Source organism: Stegodyphus dumicola, chromosome 9 (genome assembly GCF_044657685.1).
Source record: "Stegodyphus dumicola isolate Sdum_Otavi_A_Nest chromosome 9, ASM4465768v1".
Classification (NCBI taxonomy): domain Eukaryota; kingdom Metazoa; phylum Arthropoda; class Arachnida; order Araneae; family Eresidae; genus Stegodyphus; species Stegodyphus dumicola.
Window position 1 is genome coordinate 81,571,065 of NC_140776.1, and position 13,459 is coordinate 81,584,523.

Consider the following 13,459-nt stretch of genomic DNA (forward strand, 5'->3'; position numbering starts at 1 on the left):
GTAACGAAGTAGTTTAGGTGGTGGGAACAGTATTCTGACGTTGGGATGATTCAAATCTTGTGGGTGATATGGAGCCTTGTCTAATAGTAATAGTGCCTTGAAGCTCAAATTCTTCCGCCTTAAATAACGTTCTGCATCTGACACAAAACAATTTAAAAGCTTATCTTTAGCTTCATAATCAATGTCATAGCAGCAGCATATTCAGCAGATGCAGATTCTCCTTGAATTCCTTATGCTAAGCAAGACGCTTTTTGAAATTTTCGAACCAACCTTTACTTGCCAGAAAATCTGGGTTGACATAGGATACTCCATATTGTTTAAAGTGCTTGAAAATTTCGATTGCTTTTTGTTTAATGATTTAACATTTTTGGGCACCCGGGGGCGAAATGCACGTTTTGTGGATGTCAAAGATCCTGCAGCAATTGCACTTCTTATTTCTTTTTCATTTTTCTTAATAGTCCGGACTCTGGCTTCATTCAAATTAAAACATTTTCCAATGTAAGATGACTTTTCTCCTTTTAAAAGACGGTCCAAAATTTGTATCGTTACATCTAAAGAAATTAATTTCCTCTTAAACACTTTTTTTTGGGGGGGGGGGTCTTTATCGAACATGTTTTGAAACCGAAACTTAATGTCTTAAAGATGAAAAAGTTATTCTTTAACACACCATGGCTAGACGCATACTGCCGATTAGCAGTCTGAGACACTTTTATTTTCAGGCCACGGAGATGAGGATTCGAATTTTGGAAGCTGAATGTATAGTTTGTGTGCTTTTAGAGCAGTTATTGTGACCTCGTGTAGTTCACCTTCTGCTATAGTGAGGTTTTTTTCATTGTTATCTGGTGATTGTGTTCTCTTGAGACTGGGTATTGTTTCTGCTCTCCTACTGTTGATCATGGAAGGAAATGATTTTCTGTTACCGGTTAAGAATTCAATGGTTGCTCTAAACCACGTGGTTCATCTCCCTGAGCACATTTCTTCTTACGGGTTACTGGATCTTGGAAGAAAACTGGCAGAAATTACAAAACAAAGATTCTTAAGCGTTAAATGACTATATGGGTGCTTTGCTCAATATGGAAAATTTTTGCTTGGAGTTCATTAAATTTCTTCAGATTGCTTGGGTAATTATCTTATCGTGTTAGAGAGAAACAGTGTTATAGAAGGGTTCTTGCAATTTACGAATCATGTTACAGTGAAACAGTGCTACAGGATGCCGTGTTGTAGGATTTGCCTATCTGTACTTACTTTCAATTTCTTCAAGATGTGCAACAAACGCGATGATTCAGAGTTAGTACATGGACAAAATTTACTGTTTCACCTGCAAATTTCTGGCACCATATTTACAACAAATATAAAACTAAAATGCATTTTTTGCCTTCATAAAATTATTCTGGGGGGGCCACCAGTTTAAGACCACTGGTATAAAACAAAACAGCTTTAATAAGAATAAAATATTTTAGTCAAAAAAATGAAATTATTTTAGTCTTTTTTAAAAATGAAAGAACTGATTTTTAAGAAAGTTACAAATTAAGACACAATTACTATGCATGTACACTGTATTCTAATAGCTACTTTAATTAGAATTTTAAAATAAAAATAAATAATAAAATTAGTCAAAAATATAAAATAGAATCTACAGTTGCTTAAAAGTTAAATAATTAGTGTAAGAAATGTGAAATATTACCTTCACTTTCAAGTTTTTGGATACAAAAATTGGCTACAACAGAGGTACCAGGATGCACACTAAGAGATTCTGGGATGTGATGAACTAATAAAGTTCGAACAATTTGTTGAGTTACCCGTCGAACCTTGAAAGAAGTATATTAAGCTTTTCAGCAGTTTTCATGCATGAATATTAAACAAAGGAAATGTATGATGATAAAACTCAAGAAACACAATTATAAGAACAGCAAAATTAATTTTAAAAAATCCAAAATAATGTCAAACCCAAACCTTTTTCAGATACAAATGGATAATATGTGACACCATACAATTTTATTCCAGGTCCCCAATATATTAAATAACAAAATCAGTACCTATTATTATTAAAGAAGAAAATTCTTATCACATCATCCTGGGCTCACATTTTCATTTCCTTATTATATTTCTTTTTACTTATTTTTTAGAAGTTTATTTCTGATTATAAAAGGTGAAACAGATTAAAATCACTTCACATGCAGTATGATAGCTTTACTTCAATCACATACTCAAATGTAATGAATTTTAATCTTGTTTATGATACTGAATATTTAGCAAAAACATGTGAAACTGGCTAAAAGCAAACAAAGAATACTGACATTTTCTTGTTGCCCCCATGATGTTTGCTATTTATTACCTTCATAAATGTTGGAACAATGTTTAATATATCCCCAAATACAGCAAAATATTTTAAGTAGGCAGGGTTTGATTTTTTAAAAAAAGGGTATCAGAAATAAATGAATACTTTGAACACAAAGGCAATGCTTCAGCAATTTAATTTCAAGAAATAAAAAATCCAGGAAGACCAGCAGAATAAAATACAAAAAAAAAAAAAAAATTCATACTTGCACATTAACACAACCACCTTGGTGCAAGTTGGTAATTGTTTAGAGAAAAAAGGTAAAAGTTACTATAAGGTGCAAGTTGGTGGTTTTCCTGACATTTTTTTAAAAAAAGATTCCCAAATTTTTTATATTTAACCTTTTGAGGTAGGGGATTTGACACTTGTAAAAGCCTTGGAAAGGCAGGGCTTTTCTTTACCTTATGATTTTTCTCTATTAAGAAGTTCCTTGCTGTTTGCAACAATGGGACTTTTAGGTAGTTTGATTCATCCTGAAAGAGAGGCTATCCTCTACAGAAGGAAGGCAAATGTAGGAATTATTGTCTAAACTGTTTTCCTTACGAAAGAAAAATGTAAATATGCAATTGATTTCCAAATCAGATTACTCAGCGATATACAGAAAGAAATGCATAGGTATATGTATAATATATATGTTGTATGACCTTAAATTCACTTAGTTCGAAAACAAGTTATTCTAATACTTGCGCAATATCTGCAAAGTAAGATAATAATAATTTATTTACTAAAGAAATATTGATTATATTATCTCCTAATATTAATTTTAGTAGAAGTATCTAAAAAGAGTGAACCCATAATTTGGAAGTTTAATTCCGAAAATTGTTTTAAAGTAACTTGAATGTAAATTGTTAAAAATGTTTTACGAGGGATTGAAGTAAATCATGAATAACAAAATTTCAAACTTTGAAAAAAAATTAAATTAAAAGCAAGTAATTATTGCTATTGGTCAGAAATTAATTGACATTTCAAGGCGAACAAACCAACTCCCGTTCAATGAACAATAATTAATAAATAAATACGAAGGTGCTTCATCTTTTACTAAAGTAATTATGGTAATGCCAAACTGGCAAATTAAGTTAGGCCAAATATTACTGTGAAGTGAAGGTATTTAGAACCAAAGAACTCATTCTGAATTAAGCATTTTCGTTAATACAAATTTTGAGTGAAAAGCAATTTATGTAGTAAAATTGATAAAATACTTGAGTAATTATCCCCCGACACCCTCGTTTTTATGCATGTTAATTCGAAACTATTTGTAAAAAAATTAAACATTGGTAATCTTAATTGGAATTATGAAATCGAACTCAAAGTAATGAAATAAACATTAGAAAATTAAAAAACATAATGCTATCTTTGCAAAAACAAATCAAATAATAAAAATTGAAAATTAATATATATATAATAAGAAAAAGGGAATGTACATGAAGATATAAAAGGCCAGAAAAAGCATTAATTAACTTGCATTCTTTCTAGTGGGATCTGGGCAAAGTGTTGTCTTCGGTGTCTTATTCAGAAGGGTTGTGTGTCCGAAATTCCTCATCGGCAGCAGGGGCTTTGAATTATTTCAGGCGGCGAAACGTGTGAGAAGTAATTTATGAGACAAGGGAGGGACTAGGAATGCTTGAGGGACGTTTGTTGCGGAGTTCTTATGCGAGTGAAAACGTCTGTCAGGGTTCGTACACATTTCTGCACATGGAAATTAAGCACTTTTAAGGACCATTAATGAAAAAAATTAAGGACTTATGAGCATATGGGAACTGATTAAATTCAATTAAAAATATTATTCTATGCCTGAATTTCCCTTTTATAATACCATCCTAAAAAAAAAAAAAAAAAAAAAAAAAAAAAAAGATCCCTAAGTAGTATGCATTATTACCAAATGTAAATTAATTAACATAATTATTAATTTGAGAATAAAATAAACTTCATGCATTTTATCAAGTAGCATTAAATATTTTACACTTATAATAGGTTGGACATATTTGAAAGAAAATAAGTGACATTTATGTTTTACTAATAGTTAGCTTTATGTTGATTTTTTTATGTCTCATTTTGTCACATACTTGGTCAGTCTAGAGCAGAGGTTCTCAACCGGTGGTACGCAAGAAAAAATAGGTGGTACACAAAGAAGCAAAGTATTTTTAACTATTTATTTCAAAAATTACAACCCCAACATCCTGATTGAGTTTTTTCTCTGTGATCTGAGCTTTTTTCAAAAGTGGTGGTGGTAGTAGTACTTTAGTAGCACCACAGGTTTTCGATTTTTATTCAGATGGTACACGTGAGTCAAAAGGTTGAGAACCGCTTTAGTCAATAGCAGGTAGATTTTATGTCAAACGGCATAGGTTAAAATGAAAAGTATAATAATCAGCATCATTCATAACAAAAGACTGAATGTTATCACCGCTGTTGCTTGTCTAGAGAAAGACCTGCTGATTAGAACAAACCTGAAAGGCATGATGTAGGCACGGTTGGCAAGTGTTGAAAGTTAGTCACGCTCTGATGCAGTTAGTGTCGTAGCTTCATGTAGAGTTCCAGGGGTTGTAACCGAGTTAATATACTTTCAGATTCCAATAAGCCATTAATGCACCAGAGGTGATAAGTTGTTTTGTATTAAGTCTCACTAGATGCAAAGAATAAGCTTTACTTGAATTTCTACATTTTTGTGTTTTATCTTCTGACCACAGTGAGTATTAATGATAGGCAATAACTTGTAATAACTTTAATATGTAGAGATAATTTTTAAGGGTAAGCAGTTACTTATAAATAAATAAATTAGGTAAATAGGTAACAGTAGTCATTATGGATTTACATGACTACTATTAAATTTTATTTTTTTAACAAATGCCCTATTAAAATCAAAATCTATTAAATTTCACATTTGAAAATACATGTTATTTATGACACTGATTCTTAAACGGTATTAGAATAATTACACATTAAAAGCTACAAAACATTTATGTTTTGTAACAACAACACTCAACAAAATATTTATTCGTCATTTTAATTTGAAGCCTTCACAAACATTTTGACTAGTTTATACCGATCTCCTTCTCTTTCAGCATCTTTTCTAACAATAATTAGAGATTTGTCTCAATATGCAAACCAATGCTATAGCTAGTTTCTGCGTGCTTTATCTTCTAATTTTTCAACCTTTCATAAATTGTATGATGCATTAAAACATATTAGATGGATCTTTTAAATTGTAAGTTTTCAATTTCTTTATTAATAAAAAAAATCCCTTTCTATAATGACTGCCCAAGTAATACGATTAGAAGCATTTTTGATACTTTCCATGCTTGTGTCTAGTGAAAAGTAGAGAAAATAAAGAGAAGATAAATATGTTAAGAAAACGATTCTAGTATCAGGAGTAAAACTCAAATATTATGTCTTTATTGTTCTTCCAGACGTTCTCCAAAAAGTAAGAAATTCATCGCAAACATTCTGTAAAATACATCCATTATGCGTTGATACCATGGAGACATTTTTCACTTTGTCACATATTTCTCGAATCTTCTAGAACCATGGGTCTATAAATCTTGCCTTCAAATCCTTCTAAATTTTCCAAGCTGCAATGTCAAAAATACTAAAGAAAAATTATCCAAACCAATTCTGTAACAGCAAAAAGCCAGTAATATTTTGGAAAAAAAAAAGGAAGGAAAAAGTATAAAATTACTTTTATAGATAAAACTGATGCATATTCTGTGAATTTTAAATATTCTGAGACAATTAATTACATGGAAAAAATGCTTACTATGAAAAAATTAAAAAGAAGATATTTTTAATTAATTACATAGCTAATTTTGCTTTTGCTAAGAGTTGTTTCGTAAATTGTGCTTTATAGCATTATACCTTGTTTATTTTTCAGATTCAAAACATTGTATAATAAGTTGCCAAAATGAAACTTTATAATATGACAGTGGAAAATAAAAATGCTTTATTTTAATGTTATTTTTTAAATATAATTCCAATATATTACTATTATTTTAATGAAATTTATCAAAGTTATGATGTTTTAAAAAAAAAATCGTCGAAAAATTCTGATTTTGGAATTAAAAATTTTCTACAGAAACTGGTCTTAAAATCGCCAAAATGTTGACAAGTGACCAAATTTAGAACCGTTTAATAAAAGAATTCACATTCCCAAAAGCGAAAATTGTTTAAGAGCTCTTTATTACAAAAAATGAATTTCGAAATGCTTATGCTTCGCTTCTTGCTTAGAAACTCGAGTATCCTGTCATTTACACTAAAATAGAAACAAATTAAAACCCATGAACCCATTCAAAAGATAACAAATATACGTCAGTGAATCACCAAAAATATTCCTCCAAAATGCTAATTCACACTCAAAATGGCAGTCGTAAAAACAGACAGAAATTTCAGATGATTAAAATTAAGGACCTTCTACTGATTTTGGCCAAAATTAAGGACTTTTGAGGACCAAAAATAAATTCCAAAAATTTAAGGACTTTTAAAGGACCGTGTGAACCCTGTCTGTTAAAATTTTGAATGTACATTCCCTTTTTCTTATTATATATATATATATTAATTCTCAATTTTTATTATTTGATTCGTTTTAGCAAAGATAGCAATATGTTTCTTAATTTTCTAATGTTTATTTCAATTACTTTGAGTTCTACTTCATAATTACAATTAAGACTACCAATGTTTAATTTTTTTACAAATAGTTTTGAATTAACATGCATAAAAACGAGGGTGTCCGGGGACAATTACTCATTTTATCAATTTTACTACATAAATTGCTTTTCACTCAAAATTTGTATTAGCAAAAATGCTTAAATTCAGAATGAGTTCTTTGGTACTTTACTTTGGTTCTAAATACATTCACTTCACGATAATATTTGGCCTAACTTAATTTGCCAGTTTGGTATCACCATTATTACTTGAGTAAAAGACGAAACACCTTTCTATTTATTTACTAATTATTGTTCATTGAATGGGAGTTGGTTTGTTCCCCTTGAAAAGTCAACTAATTTCAGATCAATGGTAATAATTATTTGCTTTTAATTTAATTTCTTTTTCAAAGTTTGAAATTTTGTTATTCATGATTTACTTCAAGTCCCCATAAAACATTTTTAACAATTTACATTCAAATTACTTTAAAACTATTTTTGGAATTAAACTTACAACCTTCTTTTTAGATACTTCTACTAAAATTAATATTAGAAGACAATATAATCAATATTTCTTTAGTAAATAGCGACTGGCCATAATTAAACTGACAGTGCTCACAGTGTTATGTAGCGAGATTTATTTGCGAAAATGACGGCACATTTTGTAGGAAGATTAAACAAGACAGGGGACGAAGGATTCCGCGAAAAAACAAATTAGTTCCAAAAGTCACCGCTAGGGGAACATTTAGCGCTGTGTAATAGAAAATAGTGTTAACAAATGCAAATCAATACGGAAGTTACCTTTTATTTTGCATTCAAATGAAGTTCAATGTGGCTGCCGTTGTAGTGGACCACATATTGCATTCTGTGCACAGTATGCACAGCAGCAGAAAGTAACATGTCTGCAAGAATCTCCCGTACAGTCCGTGATATGTTATCCTTAGCCGTAGCCAGGTCCTGGACCACTCACTGATAGACCTTGGACTTAAGGTAACCCCACAGCCAGAAGTCGCATGGGATAAGATCAGGCAACCGAGGTGGCCATGCAGTTGGAAAGTAGCGGCTAATGACTCTTTCTGTTGTGAATTTCTGTCGTAGCATCTGTTGCACCCGTACAGCAACGTGTGGAGAGGCTTCATCTCGCATGAAAATGATTTCCCCCATGCATTGTCTTTGTTGAAGTGCCGGAATGACAAAGCTGTTCAACATGTGGCGATATTTCTCTCCGGTAACAGAACAGAATTCCGGTCCTGTCGGGGTAATGTTCTCATAGAAGAATGGACCTACGATAAATTTCGCTGTGAACCCACACCAAACAGTTACCTTTGGTGAATGTAAGGGAATTGCTGTGACTGCATGTGGTGGTTTGTCATTCCAAATTCGGCAGTTCTGGGTATTCACAGTTCCATTCAGGTAAAAGTGGGCCTCGTTTCCCCATACTCCCCATAAGATTTTCCACGGCCAAGCATCATCCACATCCATTCTGTCAAGAAAGGTGAGAGCAAAAGTCAGTCACTTATCATGATCGGGGTACAGTAACTCCTGTACACGGATGATATTGTATGGATAGAAGTTGATAATCTTTCGTAAGATTTTCCATACCGTACTGTAAGGCATATCCATATTCCGAGCTACTCCACGAGCGCTAGAGGTGGCAGCAATATTGTCTGGTCCTCTGTCGACAATCGCCGTGACAACTGCTTCGATTATATCCTGTGGTACAGGTTTTCGTTCTCTGCCTGACTGAACCTTCAGAGAACCTGTTTTCTCAAATGTCACAACCCATCTTTTAGCCCATTAACTGACACAGGATAGTTACCTTTATGCATTAAAAAATAATAAGCCGGATCCAATTCGAAGATTAAGGAACAACGCAATCATCAACATTAACTGAAATAGATAATTAGAGCTTATACCGTCCGTTATACATTAAACGCGCACGCGACAACGTATTCTGCACTTGCGCAAACGCATATGCGCAGTCGTAAATGTCTTTTACGCGCACGCGTAAAATGTGTTGGAAAATATAGCTTATTTTTAAACCTTTTACTGCATCATCTCTCCTCCTTGAAACGTTTATTTACTTTAGTCCATATTTTAATGTAATATAGTAGTTACTTCTACTTCTTTTTCTTGCTGCCACTGTTTGCATTGAGAATGGACTGTTTCAACCTAATTGAGATGCAAAAACGAAACATGATGTTACGTCATCTGAAAAGCCGATTCGTGCCGATAGCTGATTGGTTGCCGTGAGATGACGTCATTCCTACTTCTGCTATAAGTATCTCGCGTCGCTCTGGCTCAACCCTTCTAGTTCCTGCTTTCCCGGCACTTGAGTGAGCGGTTCCAGCCCCTTCAAAAGGATGCATACAGTCCGGTGAATAAAAATGCCTTGATTCCGATTTGCGAGATGATGGTTCCAGATTAAAGTTCTTCGGTACCAGAGGCTATCCTGTGAGTGACTGCCGTGGGTGGCATCCATGTTTCTTCAATGAAGGCGGAATTAAAAATACGTGAATGGCGATTCCTTGTGCAAATGGAGTTAGGCCGGTTTTAAGTGTTTTCACATTTAAATTTTCAGGTGTTTTTCTTGATCATCGATTATGGACTGATTAAATGTGTAGCCAGCTTTATTTTTAGGCCGCATAATTACTGTTTAGGGCATTTTTTGTTTGTATAGAATGCCAGTGTTTTGGAGTACAGGTAAAAATATTTGATGAATGATGATTATATTATATTTTTCCTAATACTCTAATATTGTTGACATTTATTTTTGTGTTTTTATTCTTTATTATATTGTTAATAAATTGGTTAAGTTCAAAATCTTTTATTGTCTTCAATGTCTGCACAACATATCTCAGGGAGCTTTCATTGCTAGTACTGCTAAATGTTTAATTTCTTTAAACTTTAAACTTTGCTTTAGCATCAAAATGCCTATGCGCATGCTTCAACGTGGCGCATGCGCAGAAAGATTTTAGCTTTGAGGTCCAGATTATGGGTGTTCGAATTAACGACTTTTGACTGTATTAGCTTTGCTCATCTTTCGAGAAGGGGTTAAGGTGGTTGCGATAACACGCAAGTACCTTTATATTTTATTTATTAATGAAGAAATAAGTAATGATTATGATACATTGTTCGAATACAGAAGAAGGTAAAAAATTATTTTTTTACTTACAGGTAAAAAAACTCAAGTAGACAAAATAAAATAATCACAATTGAAATATTAAAATCGCAATAACAACCTTGTATTTAGCGTACATATATTAAAACACTCAATCGATTTCGAGGGTAGCTAAAGGTCCCTCCTTATCAAAAGAACGAAATTATTAGAAAAGGGAAAAAGAAGAAAAATAAAGCATTGGCAAAAGAGTCTCAGAAACATGTGGTCGTAACCGGATTTTGAATCAGATTTACACTGGCCGCCTACTTTTACTAAGCCAGGCTATCTGATCAAACATATAACACATAGACTAAAAAGCAAACAAATCAGCGAAATCAAAAAATAGGGAGCGAGGGGCAACTGCACCTTCACACACCAGGTCTGAACCTCGAATAAAAGGAAAGCAACGTCTGTAACGCCATCTATCGGGAAAAATAATAAAGAATTATAATAGAATTTTAAAAGCGTTAGGAAGGACTGGATTGGACTTAAAATCATTCACTAAACATGTTAAATCCTTGTGAGTATGAAAAGCCTCAAGAAAATCCAATTCACCAACGGAAGAAGCCTTTTGGATAATTTTTGCAGAACCAAGTCAAAATTATGATTAAATTTCCAACTATGATACGCTATTGAAGACTTGTTAATTTTGCCTTTTTGGACATAAGATTCATGTTCCTTGATACAAAACTTTAATGCTCTTTTTGTTTGGCCAATATATCTCAAGGCACACTGACACGATATACTACAGTCAAAAGTCCTTAATTCGGACACCCATAATTCGGAATGATCTATAATCCGGACCTCAAAACTAAAAACTTTCTGCGCATGCGCCGCGTTGACACATGCGCATAGGCGTTTACGCGTGCGCGTAAGACCTTTTACGACTGTGCATATGAGTGTGCGCAAGTGCAGAATACGTTTTCGCGTGCGCGTTTTATGGATAATGGACGTATAAGCTAAAATTATCTAATTATCTATTTCAGTTAATGTTGATGATTGCGTTGTTCCTTAATTTTCGAATTGGATCCGGCTTATTATTTTTTACAGACCGTAAGAGCAATTTTATAAAAGTAAGCTTAAACTTTCGATTATATCAAATAGAATTTCTGATATATATTTGTTAATATTTAAAGGATCTAAAGCGAAAGTATGTTTTGAAATCCGAAATCTGTTTATCAATTTCACGCTGCTCGGTGGGGGGATCGCCGCGGCGGGCGCGTAATGAATTGGAAGTTGATCTGTCAGCACTATTCTTATCTTCAGCGCAGATGTTTTTATTTTATTTGGCTTATAATTCCTTACCAAATGTAGTATTTCATCTCGATATGCTCCGTCTTTGATATGATTTAAAACAAGTTCCTCGTCATTATAATTCGCTTTCAATAGCGAAGAAAGTGACAGAGGTTATTGAAAACAAAAAAATTTCGATTGACAAATTAGTCGGTGTTCTAGACACAGCAATTATAGGACTTGAACAGCGGAACTTTGTAACTGAACAAGAAATTATGTCTGTTTAATAGAATTAAAGAGAAAGTATTATCACATGAAACAAAGCAAAACTTAAACAACTTACATTGAAAGAAATGTTTAATAAAGTAAACAAATAAATATTAAGCTTTTTCTTTTTGCAAATTTTGATACCCTTTAGATCATAATTGTTCTTTATTTCATAAATTACGGTTTCATATTTTTAATTTTAGAATTTCTGCATGCCATCTTACGAGATTTAAACTGATGATCTATAATCCGGAAAAATCGATAATCCGGAATCGCCGAAGTCCCGACGAGTTCGGATTAACGACTTTTGACTGTATAAATTCCCCAAGAATTAAAGTCAGAAACGCAATCTTTTAGAATCAAACTGAGAATTTTATTGACAGGGGAATATATGACTTGAAAATTGAATTTCTAGAGAATCCGAGCAACTTTATAACTAACAGAAGGATAAAATGTAAGCACGACAAGGTCATTAATATTATTTTTAACAGTGGAATGTCTTCTTTGATGGGAATCTGAAAATTTTTTAACGGCTTTATCAATGATCACGGGAGAAAATTATATGTGTTATATGTTTGATCAGATAGCCTTGTTCGGTAAAAGTAGGCGGCCGGTGTAAACTTGATTCAAAATCCGGTTACGACCATGTGTGTGCTTTTAACGACCACGTGTTTCTGAGACTCCTTTGCCAATGCTTTATTTTTCTTCTTTTTCTCCTTTCTAGTAATTTCGTTCTCCTGATAAGGAAGGACCTTTAGCTGCCCTCGAAATTGATTGAGTGTTTTAATATATGTACACTAAATACAAGGTTGTTACTGCAATTTTAATAGTCACATTGGTGTGTTTCTCTTCTATTCTATAATTGAAATATTTATTGCTTTTCATATTAAATTCTGAGCTTAAGAAAATTTTAAAGATCATATTAAATCTTAAGCACACTTTTGAAATCACACCATTAAATGCATTATTTTATAAGGTGGGCTTTGACAACAATGTACAGAGTTTTAATACATAAATATTAAAAGTTGCAAAATCTATGACATTGTTTAAGAGTTCTAGATTGCATGCAATTTTTAAAAACATATCTGAACTTTGTCATATAAATAAAGCAAATAAACAGATATTATACAAACCATATACTACAGAAATTATATTAGCTACACAAAAATGCAGATGCAATGCAGATGAATAATTAAGAAAACCATGAATGAAAATATTTATCCACTAATTATCAATTTAAAAAATAGTTTTGAATTTTTCATACATTGAATAATAATTATAATTATTGATTAATACCTATTTTATAATATACAGTAATCTTATCGTTAAACTAATGAATATGCTACTTCTCATACTCTTTGTAAGAGGTGCATATGTTACAAGATTAGGATGACATTAATTTTTGTTTTTTTGTCATTTGTTAATTGCCAAGATTAATTGCGCATTCTCAGGCTATTCTTTTCTATTTCATGCATGGCTGATACAGCAGAAAAAATCTTTAGAAATAAGCTGTTCTCCGAGATTACTTATTAAATAGTGCACTATTCAAACCTACAACTATTTTTTAAATCGCACAAAATTGATAACATTTTTTAATGCATTAATTTTTTTTGACGTATGAAATGATGACTGAAAAATATGAATTAATACTGAACTTGCAGAAAAGCAAAAGAAATAGGGATGTAAACCTTCACTTGGCTACAATTAAGGCAAAATATGCTAAATGAGAATGTGGGAGTTACTTTGAAATACATATGATCATATATTAAAATTTAAGGCGTTTTAGATTACATTCGGAAAAGTTATTATACTTTAAATATTTTAAGT

At 32.2% G+C, this 13,459-nt stretch overlaps 1 protein-coding gene across 2 annotated transcripts in view; it reads right to left on the reverse strand.

Annotated features, from left to right (window-relative positions):
- The window catches only part of LOC118184747 (RRP12-like protein), a 139,356-nt gene that overhangs the window by 108,591 nt on the left and 17,306 nt on the right, over positions 1–13,459 (reverse strand). For both annotated transcript variants that reach the window (XM_085823674.1, XM_085823675.1), the window contains exon 7: positions 1,685–1,808. In XM_085823674.1, the coding sequence (XP_085679800.1) occupies positions 1,685–1,808 (124 nt within the window). The remainder of the gene's footprint in view (positions 1–1,684; positions 1,809–13,459) is intronic.